This window comes from Pelobates fuscus, chromosome 10 (assembly GCF_036172605.1).
Source record: "Pelobates fuscus isolate aPelFus1 chromosome 10, aPelFus1.pri, whole genome shotgun sequence".
Classification (NCBI taxonomy): Eukaryota; Metazoa; Chordata; class Amphibia; order Anura; family Pelobatidae; genus Pelobates; species Pelobates fuscus.
In genome coordinates this window covers 70,980,862-71,000,723 of record NC_086326.1, presented here as the reverse complement: position 1 = coordinate 71,000,723, position 19,862 = coordinate 70,980,862, and the positions used below count along the sequence as shown (strand labels likewise).

General features: G+C 38.9%; 1 protein-coding gene across 1 annotated transcript in view; it reads right to left on the bottom strand.

Annotated features, from left to right (window-relative positions):
* The window catches only part of LOC134575308 (solute carrier family 22 member 15-like), a 229,344-nt gene that overhangs the window by 69,453 nt on the left and 140,029 nt on the right, over nt 1–19,862 (bottom strand). The window contains exon 9 of the mRNA XM_063434584.1: nt 11,205–11,313. Within this exon, the coding sequence (XP_063290654.1) occupies nt 11,205–11,313 (109 nt within the window). The remainder of the gene's footprint in view (nt 1–11,204; nt 11,314–19,862) is intronic.

Here is a 19,862-nt window from a genome sequence, read left to right as displayed (position 1 = left end):
TGGCTCCCTCTATATACAGAGTAACATGGCTTCCCTCTATATACCGTGTAAACATGGCTCCCTCTATATACAGAATAACATGGCTCCCTCTATATACAGAGTAACATGGCTCCCCTCTATATACAGTGTAAACATGGCTCCTCTCTATATACAGAGTAACATGGCTCCCCTCTATATACAGTGTAAACATGGCTCCTCTCTTTATACAGAGTAACATGGCTCCCTATATATACAGTGTAAACATGGCTCCCCTCTATACAGGGGCGTACCTGGAGCATTTGGCACCCGGGGCGGATCCTTTATTTGGCACCCCCCTCCCCAACTTTGAAATGTAAAAAACAACTGCATTTTTTTTTTAAATGTATGTGTATGCAGTGTGTGTATAGAGTGTGCAGTGTGTGCATAGTGTATGCAGTGTGTGTATAGTGTGTGTGTGTATAGTCTGTGCATAGTGTATGCAGTGTGTGTATAGTGTGTGTAGTGTGTATGCAGTGTGTGTAGTGCATGTAGTGTGTGCAGTGTGTGTATAGTGTATGCAGTGTGTGTATATTGTGTGCAGTGTGTATGCAGTGTGTGTGTATAGTGTGTGCATAGTGTATGCAGTGTGTGCATAGTGTGTATAGTGTGTACAGTGTGTGTGTATAGTGTGTGTGTATAGTGTGTGCAGTGTGTGTGTATAGTGTGTATGCAGTGTGTGTATAGTGTGTATAGTGTGTATGCAGTGTGTGTATAGTGTGTATGCAGTGTGTGTATAGTGTGTGCAGTGTGTGTGTGTATAGTTAGTGCAGTGTGTGTATAGTGTATATGCAGTGTGTGTAGAGTGTGTATAGTGAGTGTAGTGTGTGTAGTGTGTGCAGTATGTGTATAGTGTGTGCAGTGTGTGTTTAGTGTGTGCAGTGTGTGTATAGTGTGTGCAGTGTGTGTATAGTGTGTGCAGTGTGTGTATAGTGTGTGTGTAGTGTGTATGCAGTGTGTGTATAGTGTGTATGCAGTGTGTGTATATGGTGTATGCAGTGTGTGTATAGGGTGTATGCAGTGTGTGTATAGTTAGTGCAGTGTGTGTATAGTGTATATGCAGTGTGTGTAGAGTGTGTATAGTGTGTGTAGAGTGTATATAGTGTGTGCAGTGTGTGTATAGTGTGTGCAGTGTGTGTATAGTGTGTGTATAGTGTGTGCATAGTGTATGCAGTGTGTGTATAGTGTGTGTGTGTGTGTGTATAGTGTGTATTCAGTGTTGTAGTGCATGTAGTGTGTGCAGTGTGTGTATAGTGTGTGCAGTGTGTATGCAGTGTGTGTAGTGTGTGTGCAGTGTGCGTAGTGTGTGTGTATAGTGTGTGCATAGTGTATGCAGTGTGTGCATAGTGTGTACAGTGTGTGTGCAGTGTTTGCAGTGTGTGTAGAGTGTATGCAGTGTCTGTAGAGTGTGTATAGTGTGTGTAGAGTGTATGTAGTGTGTGTATAGTGTGTGTATAATGTGTGTAGTGTATGTGCAGTGTGTGTGCAGTATATGTGCAGTGTATGCAGTGTGTGCAGTGTATGCAGTGTCTGTAGAGTGTGTATAGTGTCTGTAGAGTGTGTATAGTGTGTGTAGAGTGTATGCAGTGTGTGTAGAGTGTATGCAGTGTGTGTATAGTGTGAGTAGTGTATGCAGTGTGTGTAGTGTATGCAGTGTGTGTATAGTGTGTAATGTGTATGCAGTGTGTGTGCAGTGTTTGCAGTGTGTGTGCAGTGTCTGTAGAGTGTGTATAGTGTCTGTAGAGTGTGTATAGTGTGTGTAGAGTGTATGCAGTGTGTGTGCAGTGTATGCATTGTGTGTAGAGTGTATGCAGTGTGTATGCAGTGTGTGTAGAGTGTGTGTAGAGTGTATGCAGATGCAGTGTGTATGTTGTGTGGAATAAGTGCTGCCACTTACCTGTCCCTCCTGTCCTCCTCGACTGGTGGTCCGGTGGCACAGCATACTGGCCCAGTATTCTCCATGCTCATTAATAAGACTATCTACCCGAGTTTCCCATCCAGCAGCAGCAGGGTCCTCTGTTGCTATGGCAACCCATGGCAACGCTCTTGCGGATCGGGAGAACAGAGAACCCTGCTGCTGCTGGATGGGAAACGCGGGTAGATAGTCTTATTAGCGGCCGGGTGGGGGCCCTAAATGAAAATCCCCCCTCCCCCATCAATGGTGACTAGGGGTCCCCAAGCCCCTAGTCACACACCCAAATAAAAAAAGCCCCTACCTACCCCCTCACCCTTAAAAATAGTGAGGGGGGAATTAAATTACTACCCTGTAAAGTAAAATTCAACTTACTATTCAACGTCTTTTTTTTTCTAAAATCTTCATTTTTCAGCCCCCAAAAAGGCCAAATAAAAAGCCATCATACCCGTCGAACTTAAAAATAAAATAAAAAACCCGAGCGCAAAAAAAAAAAATGAATCCATCTTCACCCATGGAGGGCTCCGCGCAGACTAGGGTATTAACATATACCCTATTGTTACAATTGTTACTTGAAAAGCATGAGGAATGTCGTTGGGGTACCACATGCTCATTTGTTATACCTCCATGCACTACAAAAATAAAGAATTTAAAATAAATAAATAAATTAAAAATTAAAAAAAAAAAAATGTATGCAGCTTCCAAATGAATCTAAAATGGATGCTGTCCAGGAGGTGGGAGGGTCTGCTATGGAGGTTGTGCTGCTGATTGGCTGGAATGTGTCTGCTGACTGTGAGGTATACTCAATGATGACGAATAGGGGGCGGATTGAACCACGCATGTGTTCGCCTGCCGTGACGAACGCGAACACGCTATGTTCGCCAGGAACTATTCGCCAGCGAACCGTTCGGTACATCACTAGTCTAGAATTGATTATTCTTGTTCTTGGGTAGAACATTGGCTTAAGGATAGATGAGTTGTCATTAATGGTAAATTTTCAGACTGGACAAAAGTGGTAAGTTATGTCCCTCAGGGTTCTGTTTTGGGACCGCTTCTATTTAAAGGACCACTCTAGTGCCAGGAAAGCATACTCGTTTTCCTGGCACTAGAGTGCCCTGAGGGTGCCCCCACCCTCAGGGACCCCCTCCCGCCCGGCTCTGGAAAGGGGAAAGGGGTAAAAACTTACCTTTTTCCAGCGCTGGGCGGAGAGCTCTCCTCCTCCGATCCTCCTCTTCTCCTCCCCGTCGGCTGAATGCGCACGCGCGGCAAGAGCTGCGCGCGCATTCAGCCGGTCACATAGGAAAGCATTCACAATGCTTTCCTATGGACGCTGGCGTGCTCTCACTGTGAAAATCACAGTGAGAAGCACGCAAGCGCCTCTAGCGGCTGTCAATGAGACAGCCACTAGAGGACATAGGGGGAAGGCTTAACCCATTCATAAACATAGCAGTTTCTCTGAAACTGCTATGTTTATGAAAAAATGGGTTAACCCTAGAAGGACCTGGCACCCAGACCACTTCATTAAGCTGAAGTGGTCTGGGTGCCTAGAGTGGTCCTTTAACATATTTATAAATGATCTTGAAATATGCATTGAAAGCCATCTTTCAGTGTTTGCAGATGACACAAAACTTTCTAAAGCAGGATATTGCTTTGCTGCAGAGGGATTTGGATATATTGGGGGACTGGGCACTAAAATGGCAGATGAAAATTTAACGTAGAGAAATGCAAAGTTATGCACTTCGGGGTCAAGAATGCACAAGCAACTTACACCCTAAATGGTAGTGAATTAGGGATAACCACACACTAGAAGGATTTGGGAATTGTTATAGACAACAAATTAGGCAGCAATATGCAATGTCAATCTGCAGTTGCTAATGCCAGTAAGGTTTTGTCATGTATAAATAGGGACATAAATTCTCGGGATGAAAATATAATTTTGTCTTATTTTTATAAATCGCTGGTAAGACCACAACTTGAATATGCTGTGCAATTTTGGGCACCTGTTCTAAAAAGGGATATCATGGCACTAGAAAAAGTGCAGAGACGAGCTACAAAATTGATAAAAGGAATGGAGCATTTTAGTTACGAAGAAAGGTTAAAAAATGTAAATCTCTTTAGTTTGGAAAAACGGCGCCTTTAGAGGGGATATGATAACATTATACAAATATATTCAGAGCCAGTACAAACCATTATCTGGAAATCTATTCATAAACAGGGCTATACATAGGACATGAGGTCACACATTTAGGCTGGAAGAAATGAGATTTCATCTAGGGCAAAGAAAAGGTTGTTTTTGTTTACAGTAAGTTAACTAACTTTTACAGTAAGTTAAGGATATGGAATTCTCTGCTTGAAGTGGTGGTTTTATTAGAGTCCATACAGATGTTTAAACTGCAATTGGATAAATACTTGCAAAAACATAACATACAAGGATAAAATTTCTTATTAGTGGGGTAATAGCTGCTTGATCCAAGGAGATATCTAACTGCTATTTTGGGGTCAAGAATGAGTATTTTCCTAGTTTGTTGCAAAATTGGAAGTTTTAGACTGGGTTTTTGGCCTTCTTTTGGATCAACAGCAAAAACATATGTGAGGAAGGCTGAACTTGATGGACACAAGTCTTTTTTCAGCTATGTAACTTCGCTTTATTGCTGTGGAGTTCTGTGATAAACTCATACATAGGGCAGGATTCACTGCTCTGTACCTCTATTACTCACAAGCAAACTGAAGATTAGAGTGAATGTTATCACTGTTAAGATCTTGGACTCTCATTCCTCCACTTGCTAAATCCCTCCCTCTTCACACCACTTGCTCAATCACATTCACACTTTCGACATAATGGGCTGCTTTTCTCCCTGTGTTTAAGTATCTTCCTCCACCTGTGTTGTTGGTGAAGAATGATCTTCCTTGTGCTTCTATGTGACCTTCAGTTGGTTATATCTCCAATCCGGCCATTCTGCTTCCCTATTAATCAGGGACGTTTTAAAAAGGTTGTACTGGGCTATTATATTAACATCATACCCTTGCTCTAGTCTATTCCTGTATGGCCGTGTATGTACTACACTGTTCTCAGAGAGAGACAGAGAGACAGACACTCTTAAACAAGAGATACCTTGTTAATAATGCAAATATTACACAGCAATGGAATATATACAATAAGAGAGGAATAGCTGCGGACAAAAGCAAGGAATTCTACACATTGGATGTGGCCTAAATGTGCCTGCATATTAGTAGAGGAACAAAAGAAGGTTTCGCCATTATACCTAAAGCCGTTCACTGGCATCATATAGGTTTACATGATAGAGTTCCATTTCAAGCAGTAATTGTTTGAAAGTGAGAAGCGTTTTCCAATGTGTTAACACCTATTTTACAGTCCTTCAGTGCTTTGATCCATTACATAAACTGCACAAAACTGGCTGAAATTGAATCCATAGAAGTCCATGATTGTAAACGGTAATAAAACCTCTACATGATTTGTGTTTATCTGCAGGCTAATGGATAATTTGGTTACCTTAAATAAAAATGGTTAAAGCTCGAGTGGAAGAAATCTATGAAGCTGTATTAACTCCGATATAAATGTACTGGTCCATAATTACATTTTTTTTTTTAAAGCACAGCTTTATGGTAAACCACAATTTTACCTGTAATACGTAAATAGTGTCTCAATTTAACTGGATACTCAATACACAGTTTATTTAATTGATAACGATTTTATTTAATTTATTTAGTATATGCAATATTGCAAGCAAACTGTATTGTTTTCAGTTTGGGAATCTTTTCCGAAAGTCAGAGACCGTAAGATCTGTACTGCATCAAGCAAAATAAAAAAAAAACGTGGAAAAAGCACACAGTAACAACAGGCACTGTTGTGATATAACACAGACTCACAATTGTAATTATATTATTGTGATATACAGGAATGTTCTATATTATAAAGGAAAACATTAGGAGACTTCAAATTCTTAAGTGAAAATAATGTAGTACTTAACTCTATATGCTAGAATGTTTTGGCACAGCAAAGCCCACTGTCCCTCGAAAGGTTACTGTAGCAAAGACAGATTTTAGGCTGATCAGTAGGCTGTCGAACCCCTTAAGGACCAATAACTAAGTCATCATAAGAATCTAACTTTAAAGAATCTTTATCAAAAGAGGACTGTCCGACTCATTTAACCATTGTATGAAGCCACCAAATCTAAAATAAGCAGATTGCCATAATGCCAAAAGGTCTTTAGGGACCAAATACAAGACAGCAAAGTGCAATCTTAGGATCTCAATGCAGCTCTCTGATCTTCGGGGGTAAAGAGCCCGTAGGATGACATCCCGGCTTGGGGTGCAGTGGAAGGTAGTTATATTTACCTAAACCTGTCCTCTGCAGGTTGCTGCCCAGTCACTAGAAAGGCCCCATCTCCATGTAAAATGTCTAATAGACATTGACATAAAGGTTTTAGTAGTATCAGAAAGAAAAAAATGGTTATCTCAATTAATCACTTTTATACATTCTAACATGCCCAGAACTTGTAAAGATTCAATTATTTTATCGTTTTGTTGGCGTCCCTCGGTCTTGAAATTAACCGCAGCAATGTCATTAGGTAAATTAACTAGGACGGTGCATTGCACCTCTTCAGGTAGCATATCATTACAATACATTACTTTTAATTGACTAATTATACAATCTTCAAAAGCTTAAGGCACTCAGGCAATTTTTAAAAGAAGGTTAGGGAGCATGTTTGTGCACAAATACTAAGGAGCATCAGGATTTATCAAATGCAAGTGAGGCAGATGATTCCTAATGCAGTCATAGCTAATATTAGCATCACACGTATTTCAGGAGTAAATATCCCGTTCAACAAGCCTTAAAACACCATAACCACTATACATATTGTAAGGGGTAATAGTTATGAGACCTCACTTGGAGTACTGTACACAGTACTGGAGACCCTATCTTCAGAAGGATATTGATACCTTAGAGAGAGTTCAAAGAAGGGCTACTAAACTGGTTCATGGATTGCAGGATAAAACTTACCAGGAAAGGTTAAAGGATCTTAACATGTATAGCTTGGAGGAAAGACGAGACAGGGGGGATATGATAGAAACATTTAAATACATAAAGGGAATCAACACAGTAAAGGAGGAGACTATATTTAAAAGAAGAAAAACTACCACAACAAGAGGACATAGTCTTAAATTAGAGGGACAAAGGTTTAAAAATAATATCAGGAAGTATTACTTTACTGAGAGGGTAGTGAATGCATGGAATAGCCTTCCAGCTGAAGTGGTAGAGGTTAACACAGTAAAGGAGTTTAAGCATGCGTGGGATAGGCATAAGGCTATCCTAACTATAAGATAAGGCCAGGGACTAATGAAAGTATTTAGAAAACTGGGCAGACTAGATGGGCCGAATGGTTCTTATCTGCCGTCACATTCTATGTTTCTATGTTTCTATAAGCTATGGGGGCATTTTTTGTCTTCTTCAAGATCATTTTAGCAAGTTTTATAAAAACTGAAAACTCCATCCTTATTATTATTATTATTATCGTCATTTATATAGTGCCAACAGATTCCGTAGCACTTTACAATATTATGAGAGGGGGGATTTAACTATAAATAGGACAAATTACAAGAAAAATTACAGGAATGATAGGTTGAAGAGGACCCTGCTCAAATGAGCTTACAGTCTATAGGAGGTGGGGTATAAAACACATTAGGACAGGAAATAGCAATCAAATAAGGTTGGAGTGAAGCAGAGCTGGAGGAGAGAGTAAAGTGCTGCCCTTTAGGAGACAGCAAGAGACAGAAATGTGAGGTAGAGGTTGCTCTGGATGGCCATAAGCTCTCCTAAAGAGATGGGTTTAAGGCACTTCTTAAAAGATGCAAGACTAGGGGAGAGTCTGATGTCGGTAGGCAGGCTATTCCATAAGAAGGGAGCTGCCCGCGAGAATTCCTGCAAACTTGAGTTGGCTGTACTGGTGCGAGCATCGGACAGGGGAAAGTCATGGGCAGAGCGGAGAGACCAAGAAGGGGCATACCTATGGATCTGTGAAGAGATATAAGAGGGGCTAGAATTGTTCAGTGCTTTATAGGTATGGGTTAGCACTTTGAATTGACTCCAGGAAGCCAATGTAAGGACTGACAGAAGGGTGAGGTGTGAGAGGACCGACTAGAGAGGAATATCAGTCTGGAGGCAGCATTCATTTCAGACTGTAGCGGGTCAATACGGGTTTTGGGAAGACCAATTAGGAGAGGGTTACAATAATCCATGCAGGAAATTACTAGAGCATGGACAAGCTCCTAGGTAGCATCTTGCGTAAGAAAGGGGCAGATGCGGTCAATGTTTTTAAGATGGAATCTACAGGATTTGGCAACATACTGGATGTGAGGCTCAAATGAGAATGGTGCCATCAGCGTACAGGTAGTGGAATCCAAATGAGGTAATAAGTTTGCCAAGAGAGGCAGTATAAAGAGAAAATAGAATGGGACCAAGGACAGAGCCTTGGGGGACTCCAACCGAGACAGGACGAGGAGAGGAGGTATCATTAGAAAAGGAGACACTGAATGAGCGTTGGGAGAGATAAGAGGAAAGCCACGAGAGGACAGAGTCACAGAGACCGAGTGATTGAAGAGTTTGAAGAAGGAGAGCATGATCAATGGTGTCAAAGGCAGCAGAGAGGTCAAGAAGAATTAGTATGGAGTAGTGGCCTTTGGATTTAGCTGCGATTAGGTCGTTAGTAACTTTGATAAGAGCAGCCTCAGTAGAGTGGAGAGGGGGGAAGCCAGATTGAAGAGGTTCAAGGAGAGAGTTGGAATTGAGGAAGTGAGACATATAGGTAAAGAAAGGTTTTTCCAGAAGCTTTGAGGAAAAAGGGGGCAGGGATATGGGTAAGCAGTTAAAGGGGGAGGATGGGTCAAGAGTTTTTTTCAGGATAGGTACTACAGTGTCATGTTTAAGGTTAGCAGGGACAACACCAGAAGAGAGAGAGCAGTTGAAGATGTGTGTTAAGGGAGGCACAAGACAAGGGGAGAGAGATCTGATAAGGTGAGATGGGACAGGATCGAGCGGGCAGGTGGTGGGGCGAGAGGAAAGGAGAAGCTCAGCCACCTCTTGTTCAGAAGCCGGGGAGAAAGTCTGAAGGGTAGGAAAGGCGTAATCTACATGTGGTAGAAACATAATGGCAAGGTGGGGATAATTATTTCCTTAGCTGTTAAATCTTGTCGGTAAAGTAGCATGCAAAGCTATCGGCTGTTAGTTTGGGGGGTGGCCACAGCAGGGCGAAGAAGAGACTTAAAGGTGTCAAAAAGATGCCTGGGATTGCAGGAGCATGAACTAATGAGAGAGGAAAAGTATGACTGTTTGGAGAGGGCAAGGGCTGTGCTGTATGAACACAATATGAACCTATAATGGAAATAGTCTGCTTGGGTGTGAGACGTCCTCCAGGAGCATTCAGCACAACGGAAGCATCTTTGCAGGTAGCGTGTTGATTTAGTATGCCATGGTTGGGGGTGTGTCCCCCTCGAGGTGTATGTTTGGAGCAGGACTGCAGTGTTCAAGGTATAATTGGGTAGTGTTACATGTGGAGATGGCCAGTGTGGGACAGGAGAGGGAAGGGATGGATAGCAGTTGTGAATCAATATCAGCTGACATCTGCTGGAGGTCAATAGAATTAAGGTTCCTCCTGAGTGGAGGGATGTTAGGCAGAAGTTTCTGCAGTGCTTGGTTGCTTGTGATTACTGTGTGTTGCTAATTAATGCTGTTATTGTTATCACAATGCTTTACCCAGCTGTTCCCACTTCCTATAACCTCCGATCCAGTACAAACACTTTACTTAGTCTACCTCAATCCAAAAAGAAAGCAGCCTGATCCTTCTTCTCCTACAGAGCACCGCAATTGTGGAACGACCTCCCGCACAATTTAAAATCTTCCCTAAGCCTAAAGTCCTTTAAAAGATCCCTCTCTACACACCTCAAAACAGAATGCACCTGTCATGGCTGATTATATATTTCCTACCTGTTCTATGTTAAATTTTGTATTTATTGTGTATTAATATTGTTTTTGTATTTTATTGTACCCTAATTGTAACAATGCAATGATTTGTTGACCCAGGACATACTTGAAAACGAGAGAAATCTCAATGTATCTTTCCTGGTAAAATATTTTATAAATAAATAAATAAATATTTGGGGCCCAGTCTGAAATAGAAGGTCTGGGGTTAGAAGAAAAAAAAACACCATTATTGGTTGGGAGACATGAAGATATTGAGCTAATTAGAGATGAAAAACAAGAGGAAATAACATTTGGGATAAAAAATATTAAGGATCAGATAGGTGAAAGTCATAAACAGTGAACATAAATTTACAAGACTACCAGTGAAAGAAGTAACACTAGCTAAACAAACAATTGACCAGCAAGTCATAAAGAATTAACATAAAATAACAAGACTATAAATGCCCCAACTTAAAACAAAACAAAACAGAAGATCAGGATGGGAGATATAATAGTTATCAATTAAGTAGTGAGAATATGGGGGGGGGGGGGGTATAGAACACAATTTGTAATTAAGAAATAAAGGGAAACAATAAGTAGTACATGTAATTCTTGAAGAGAAGTTACCTTATAACATTATAATGCCTGCAAACATCTGTTTTGATTTCACTCTTTTGTAGACTGTAAGGTCTTCACAAGTAAGCTCATATTAACTAAGCTGCACCTGATGTATTGATATTGTTGTTATTCATGTTTTTATGCGCTAGTGTTAACCTTGTTCGTGTTATTGGTACTGCAGTCACACACTCACACTAATTATTTGCATACCAATTACTCAGTAATATTTGTACAGTATCAGTACTTAAGCCAGGTATAGCTATACTAAACATACCAGGCATTTCTAATGATGATTTGCCCTAATTCAGCCGTACTTTAGAGTGAATGACAATAATCCATCCTCCACCAAATCGTGTGGGTAAATATTCAATGTATCATTAGTTTTTTTTTAAAAATCAGCTCAGTCTATGACCTTTATTCTTGAAAGAAGATTATAGGAGTTGTAGACTAACGATATATAAAGAGCAAAACATTGGTTACTTTGGCATATTGCATAAGGGTTTTGTTACGAAAATGGCCAAAAAGGGTGAAAAAAAAAACCCCATTTAAAAACAGTTCAGCTAATTTAGTGTACATTTTCAATTCCCTTGTAAATTTTCCACATTTTTTTATTTGGTTAAAAAACACAAATGAATCATAGAATAGAATGACACATACACAAGTCCATCGAAGCTGGATTACCTTACTACTGTTGGGTAGAGTTCGGAAGTATAAATGTATACTACGTTGAAAGCTGCGCTAACCGACAGTTTTCCAAGTAAGGCAAGACCGGTCTGATTTATAATAAAGCCTGGAAGACAAAATAAAAAACACAAATATATGTAAATATATATATATATATATATATATTACATAATAAAAATAATGCTAACAAAGTAGATACAGGAAAATATACAGGAAATCAAAAGACAGCACTTATCTTAACATGCATGCATCATAGAGATGCTGCTTTGACCAATGGATCTAATATACAAAATATTCAATGCTAAACAAGCTGTAAAGTTTGTAAAATCATCTACCTCTGTTACAATAATTGGGATTTAGTAACAAAATATGATCATTCATTGCACCGCCTTGCTTACATCGTAACCGATTTTGGCAGGTGCTAGCCTAACGATTATTCTTATGAGATTACTCCACTCGGTGGGATATTCATTTTTTTTTGCAAGGCAAATCAAGGTTTTAATAAGTGATTTACTTTTTATTTTCTTTCATTTCTCTCTCTCTCTTTTTTTCCACCACAAGGAATACTTAACTAGACTAATTGGCATAAGCTTCATTGAGCTTTAATGCGCAACATATCTTTTTGAACTGTTAAAAAGTACTGCAGACCCTATGATATCGGAGGAACATTATTGTCCTGATGCTTTGCAAAATATCCAGATGCTAAATCAAGGTGACTGGTTAGCTAAGGACATGCAAAGTGAAATGAAGAAATGAGGGGGGAAAGGGGTGAAAGATCTCATATTAGAGACCGAGGAACATGCAAGAAAAAAAGTGTATAGAGGGGATAAATAAAGGTTAAAAAGCAGTGAAAAGTAATAGCAGGGGGTACAAAAAATTAAGGAGAAAAGGAGGAAACAAGAAGTGAGAAAGCATAATATGATTTGGGGGAGGGGGTAATTAAAAGCCGACAGGGTGGGAACCAACAGTGTGACTGAGACTCAGTATCTTTAATTTGTTCTAGGTTCAAAATATCTCATGGTGGCCCCTGCGTGTAATCTAGACTGCCATGAAACAAAATTAAACTAACAAAATGAATGTTAAAATATCATCTTGGTCGTTCTTTACATCCATAGCAACTGTAACTAATGGTAACCAAAAAGTCACTACTGGATGAGAATTATTTGTGTGTGTAATTGTAGAACAGCTTGAAGCAATATTTGCCTTCGAAATTCAGTCCTCAGCAAATGTAAGATTCGAACAGACAATCTTTGAAAAAAAAAAAAATTTAAGAGGAGGAAAGCAAGTAGTCCAACATAAGATATCTGCAGTAGAAGTGTCATTCATGAGATCACCATGGCTCAGGTTGAATAGGCTTTAATAAGGGAATAACGTTTCTTTCTTGAAGCTTTGTAGCCTTGAATAATGAATTGCCTTTGATATACGGCAGTTTCTTTCCCTTTGTGGGAGTTCAAGATTCCTGTCTGATTTAATTATTCCTCCTCTCCTTGTCAGGTAAAACCTTATGGGGCCATTTAAGAACAAGTGCTTAAAATAGAAATATGCCCTTAAAGATCCTAAGAGAGGAAATGTATATCAAAGAGCACAATGAGCTAATATGTATATGTTTGCGTGAAACACTTTGGAAGACATTTATACTTTTTAATGTATATTGAATATACTGTTGATACAACCAAATATTGTGTTTTCTTATATTTACATGTATATTGGATAGGAGACGGATGGTTTAAGACACTGCATTTTTATTTAATAGGTGTACCATAATTACTACTGCATCCTGTAATGGTGCCCCACGGCTGCCCCACAGTAGTCAAACTATTTTCCAATGGTTTTCACTTTTTACCTCTGTTCCAGTCTAGTCACTTTTTGTGATAGCACAAAGAAAATAGATCCTAATTTCACATTATTAATGTCAATTCCACCAATGTTTGGACAGAATGTTGGTTAATGGATGTTGGTTAACTTAAAAAAAAATAAACATGGGCAATCTGATAAATGTATTGTGGAAGGGGAACTTTTGCTTTAGATATATCACACATGGAGACCGGGGCTGGAGGCCCCACTGGCAACCAAGGTTAAGTGTCAAACTCTTTGCAGGCTGTAGGGGTTATGGTGTCTAGACTGTCCCTTTAATCATTTATGCAAATAAATCATTAGATGTTCTCTATCACCACTTTTTAAGAAACTTAGTGTACGTGTAAGGATAGTCTATATTATTGTGTGATAAGAAGAAATTGTTTTATTACTCTTTTAACTGTATCACCACAAAGATGAAATGCATACCCCGTCTCTTTTATTTCTGTGATTTCTATGTTATCTCCAACTGAGTGTGAGTGTGTTTTTCATTATTTACAACACATTTGTTTTTGTCCAGACACAGACAATTTGGTTCTGGCAAAATCATAGTAAAATTAATAAATACTTTAATTTTCTTCACTGGTATGACTAGTTTTAAAGTCAACAGAACATAAGCATAAATTAAATTACCATCAATGAAGCTTTTTGACAAACACAATATGACTGATTTTTAAACTTGCAGGTGCAGAAAGTGCTGTGACAAGAGAAAACAGACAACTAAAAATAGTCTCTAAGCTGCAGTTTCCCTCGCAATTTGGTGAAACAAAGCTCAGTTTTAATCACAATGTAAAAACCATGTTTAATGCGGAGAGATCAAGAGATGCGAATAGAATAACAATGTCAGGCACACTTTAGATTCCTCTCTTTCCCTAAGCAGCAATAATGGCAATATGGCATAAGTTAGAAAATAAACAGCTACATTAGAGAAGTTTTAATACTGCTAAATACACTAATTGAACAATTAAAAGTGACTATAAATGCTGTGACTTATATTGTTTATACTTATCAGGTCTTTTTTCCTCTTTTGGCTTCTATGTGAAATATATATAAAATGAGAAATATATATATAAATATTAAAGTGACACTAAATATATATATATATAAAATATATGTAACAATCAGTCTAGTCATGATACAAGTTAATTAATACATTTAGTATATGTCTTCGGGGGGAAAAAATGGTGAAAGCGATTTCTACCATACTTGTTCATGTATAAAATATATTAAAACATTTATGTTTTTGGTATATGTTTATTGTTAATATAATAACTGAATGTTATAAATAACTGAATGAACAACGTGAAGGTCAAAATTGCAAAAGTTATTTAATTTGTTAGCTCAGTCAATGTATTAAATTGTTTAAGGATATTCATTATTTTTGTGACAATCTTTATTTAAATTTTTTTTGTTATCTGTCAATTATTTACATTTGTGAAAAATAAAATAGTTGATGTTAATATACAGGGCATTAATTAAACCAGTTGTTCAAATTGTTACCCTCCCATACATATGCCATAACTTGTGAGTCAAGTAGTTTTTGGTTCAACCTTTGTGCACCATAGGTGCGAACTTTCGCTTTGGGGTTATGGACTGTCTCTGTGTGCGTTAGCTTTAAGAGTGTTGATAGTGACGTATCAAGAGTGTAGGGGTAGGGAGCGGAAGAGTTAGGGGGGAGAAGTGATGAGAGGGGGAGTATATGGTAAAGGAGAGTCTACGAAATAAGGTGAGAGAAGAGAAGAGAGAAAAAAAAGAGGGGGTAAAAAGCAGTGATATTTATGTCAGGGTATACATTTTTATTACACAATTTAAAGCATAATATTGCATGGAAAAGCAGGAAAAACTATCCTGCTTCTTTAATTTTAAAGCATTAATCTATTTTATAGGTATTATCAATCATGTCTATAAATTCTAAGGTTTTAATACCTGGACTATTAGCTTTACCAATCTAATAAACTTTTTTCTACATATTACTCTTTAAACGTTGTGTACATTATGGCAGGCTTTCTATCTAGCAAACCTGACAGCAGTATCTGGTGTAGGGATTCAGATAACATTTTCTCAATAGAACAACTAGATCACTCTGACCCCACTTCCCCAAATATTAATCAATCGTTTATATTAATCAACACTCTCCAGAATCTCTATAAGAAACAAACTAAATCCAGCTGGGAAATTTCCTCTCTGGAGAATTACATTAAAAAGGAAATGATCCCATGAGGATTAAGGGTCCGGAATGTACCATCGTCCTATATGGAAAATGTAGAGCTGATCAAAGAGTGGGAGTCTGCGGCTGGAGCTTGCACTTTATGGAGATTTTAATCAAGTTTGAGAAGGATAAAGTATTGGGGGTCAATTCTAATCTTGAGAAAGAAATTGATAAAGTGGAACAATACCAAACTAACCCGGATTTTGCCCAGCTCGAGACCAGACTTAAACAATTTAGATAAATTCCAATAAAACATTAAACTGCGGAAACATCAGAAATTTGTCAGGGACTCCAAGGACTACCAGACCAACAATGTCTATTGACATTTTACTTGCAAAGTCAGAACAAACTCTGAAAACTAACTAACATCTGACTATGAGTCTTCAGACACTGACAATGATGAGTCTGGTAGACAACAACAACAATCTGGCTTCCAATCACAGACTCCCACTGTATCTGTACAAAATAACCCAAAAGGTATACATAGAAAAGGGGTACATTTTTTAGAGATGGACCCCCAAGAGGGGATCCAAAAACACAGGCACAGATACTCTGTGCGAAACAGAGAGGGAAGCAGAAGGGGAGGAAGAGGAAGGAGAAGATTTTGAACTCCAACTGTTATCCTATGTCCATCTTAAGAGTTGTTAACCTTTTGAATCATGCCCTTAGCAAGGACCATCTCTCACTATTAGAGAAGAGATTGTCTTTTGTGCCAGAACCCTCTTTTAATATTTTTTTGTGGGTTAAAGACCTTTATCTCTTTGCATGCAAATTAGCACTTCATAAATTCCATCAGATCAAAAAAAGAAAAGAAAGCAAGATCCAATGGAATGTATATCGCTGAATATAACCAGTAGATAAAGGGGGCAATATTGTAGTCATTAATTTTAACAACTATGTTGAGATGGTGATGAGGGTTTTAGAGGATGGTGAGACATATAGAGTCCTGAATTCAGATCCTACAAATGATTTCCTTCAACAATATAAAGAAATATTGGACAAGGGCCACAGTGAAGGGTTGCTGTCAGGTGAGGAGTATGAATTCGTTCTTAACCGTCACCCTAAGATAGCAACCTTTTACTGCCTGCCCAAAGTCCACAAAAGCCTGGCTTCCCCTCCAGGTCGCCCTATTGTGTCAGGCATAGACAACCTGACTCAAAATGGAAGCATATACATTGATCAGATCTTGAAACCCTTTGTTGAGGGACTGTGATTTATCTTCGTGACACCAAACAAACTCTTGCCCTTCTCTCAAATGTAGAGGTACCTCCTTTAGCTAACCTCTGTAGCTTGGACATCGAGGCACTTTACTCATCTATCCCTCATTTTAATGGCATCCGACACGGTCATTTCCTTGAACAAAGGGGTGAACATTACATCTCACACACTAGATTCTGTCTTGAACTCCTCGAATATATAATCACACACAATTACTTTACTTTCAAAAACAAATTTTACCATCAGATAAGAGGCAATGCAATGGGGACAGCTTGTGCCCCAACATATGCCAATCTATAAGACTTTGCATTTCTGTTCATTTATATGTTCTATTTATAAATATATGTATCCGTTTGATTAACCTATTTTTACTTCTCTATGCACTTCATTTAAAACGAACATTTTATTTGATATTCCCACCGTTCACGGACTGAAAAACGAGAACAATAAAGTTTGTTGAATATGTGGAACGCATATGCGTTCCAACAACGATCCAGTTTACAGATCGCGGACCGGAAACACGTCATAGACGCGCGACCGGAAACGGGGAAAGCGCGCGAACACGGAAGTAAGCATCTCCCCGAGCAGATACATAAGGACACCTCCAAACAGGACACCATCAGCAACTGAGGAAGCCCAGGACTTGGGCGAAACGCGTTTTGCAAGTTTTTTTTTACCCCCACAGAGGACTTTTATATTTTACCACAATCTTAGTGGATTTTATTGAGTTTGCTTTTTTGTTTGTATTATACATTATTACCTGCATTTTATTCATCTTCATTAAAAGGATTTAGTCCCTAACATTTTGTTGGTGTGGACATTTCTCCTTGAAACCGGTGAAGCACTATTTGCACTTTGGAAGGGAGTGGGATCCCTTCTAACTATCCCACAGGCATCTGGATTGAGCCATTTCCAATTGGCTCCCTCCTTGTGAGTACTAAAGAACTCAGTTTACGTTGTTTTTACTTGTACTGTATGATATTGCACTAGGTGCTTGTACACTATTTTTATCTCCACAGTTATTCCATTTGTTTCCATACCATCGTCTTTTACCCTGAACCGAACTATTCCACCCATTGTATGTATATTATTTTGTGATTTTTGTGTGGATAGAGAGGTTACCACACGGGTGTTTTGAGTGTTTTGGTATCTATTTGGGTAACACGCTGTGACTCTATATTTTTATTTCTTCATATGCCAACCTCCACCTAGGATGGTGAGAAGAAAATCTGGCCCATCTTGAAGTAATTTCCAAGTATCTTCCTCTCATCTTCTTATGGCGTTGGTATATAGACGACATCCTTATTGTGTGGCAGGGTAATCTCGAGGAGTTCAATTACTTTGTAAAGCTCCTAAACATCAATGACAAGAACCTGAGATTCATCAGTGAATTTGGCGGTTCCAGTCTTACCTTTTTGGACTTGACAATTTCCATTACAGATAAAAACACTATCCTGTATAAAAACAGTTGGGACAGTTTCCATCCAAAACCCCTGAAGCAGGGTATCTCTAGGGGTCAATACCTCAGGGTTCGACGGAACTGTAGTACCACTGATGAGTTTAACATCAAAGCAAGGGATCTTAGAAATCATTTTAGGGAGAAAGGATACCCTAATAAATGCTTGAAATGTGCCTACAAGAGGGCTCTGGAGTCTGATCGCAGTACACTGATAAGCGAGACTGCTCCCAATAGGGTACCTAAGGACTCTAAGAGGATCATTAGATTGATAGGTACCTATGATGCAGGCTGGGAGAGCGTCAGAAGATCCCTTAAGCGGTTTTGGCCACTGCTAACCAGTGATGAACATCTGCAAGAGGTACTGGCCCATAATGTGACCATCACAGCCTGCAGAGGAAAAAACCTGTGAGATCTTTTGGCCCATAGCCATTTACAACTTAGTAAATCTTCCCCTACAATGTGGCTTCATAATCCTCTAATTGGTACTTTCGGATGTGTTGCAAATACATTAAGAGAGACTCTAAAAAAGAACAATTGCTGATGAGAACAAATAGACTATTGATAAGATTTAAACAAAAAAGCTATTATCTGGGAAACAGAGCTAACAAGCTCTTATCAAGTCAACCTGGGGTCCACCTTCTGGCGGGTACCGTGAGGAGCTGTGCGCCACTTCCCACTCTCTGTGTTCTCCCTCAAAAAGTGTATGTGTGCAGAGGGATTAGGGTTGTGTAATGAAATTGTTTATTCTTTTAGAGAATCCACAGGTTCAACATGTAAGATACATTGTGCAGTTTATTGAAGAAACGGCCATTGGGCCTTTGTTTTTTTGTGTGTTTCTTTCTTCAATAAACTGCACAATGCATCCTACCTGTTGAACCTCTGAATTCTCTATTGGATACTATTATTTGCAAACTGGGGGCTTTCATCACAGAGTACCAGAGAGTGTATTGGTTTCCACACCTTTTCCCCAACACTGCTACACCACTTTGTTTGTTTTGGATAGTTTGTTCTTTGGGTATCATTCCACTGCTATTTCTAAATAGTCTTGTACCCATTGTTCTCTGGGTTATAAGACCTTTCTGATTTCTATACTATCCACTATCTGTTCAGTGATAACATTATTCCATGTACTGATGCCTGTCCATTCTAGGCTATCAATTGTCTGTTCAGTGATAATGTTAGTCCATGCACTAATGCACGTCCAATTCTAAGCTATCCCCTATCTGTTCAGTGATAATGTTAGTCTATGTATGGTTGCCTGTCCATTTTAGGCTATCAACAATCTGTTCAGTAATAAAGTTAATCCATGTTCCGATGCTGGACCAATCTAGGATATCCATGGTCTGTTCAGTGGTAAAGTTAATCCATGTACTAATTCTTTGTAATTCTAGATTATCCACCATCTGTCCAATGATAAAGTTAATGAACTGATGTCTGTCTGCTCTTGACTGTCCTGTTTTACTGATCTCCATATCCCAGAATCTCTCTTTTGAAAAAAAATTATATTTACTCTGTTCCTAATCGATTTACTGATTTCTAACATGCCCTGCCTGTTTCTACATTTTATTTTCCTTTATTGCTGATAATTTCAGAAAGATCTCAGGCCACACATCTGAGATTCTTCTCCTAGTGGACAAGTTACAATGTGGTCAAGAGTTATTTAGATTAGAAAGAAGACAATGGTCCAGGCACTTAAGGTGTAACCAACAACGTAGGTTTATTGGGAGAGTGTACAAGCACCGTCTTGACCCCAAGAGGTCTTTGTCACGCTACAAGGCTTGACAAAGAACCCTTGAGGTCTAAACTTTGTCTGTACACTCTCCTAATAAACCTGCATTTTTGGTACACCTTGAGTGCCTGGACCATTGTCTACTTTCTAAACTACAGAGTTGGGTTTGGCCTATCTCAGGTACAG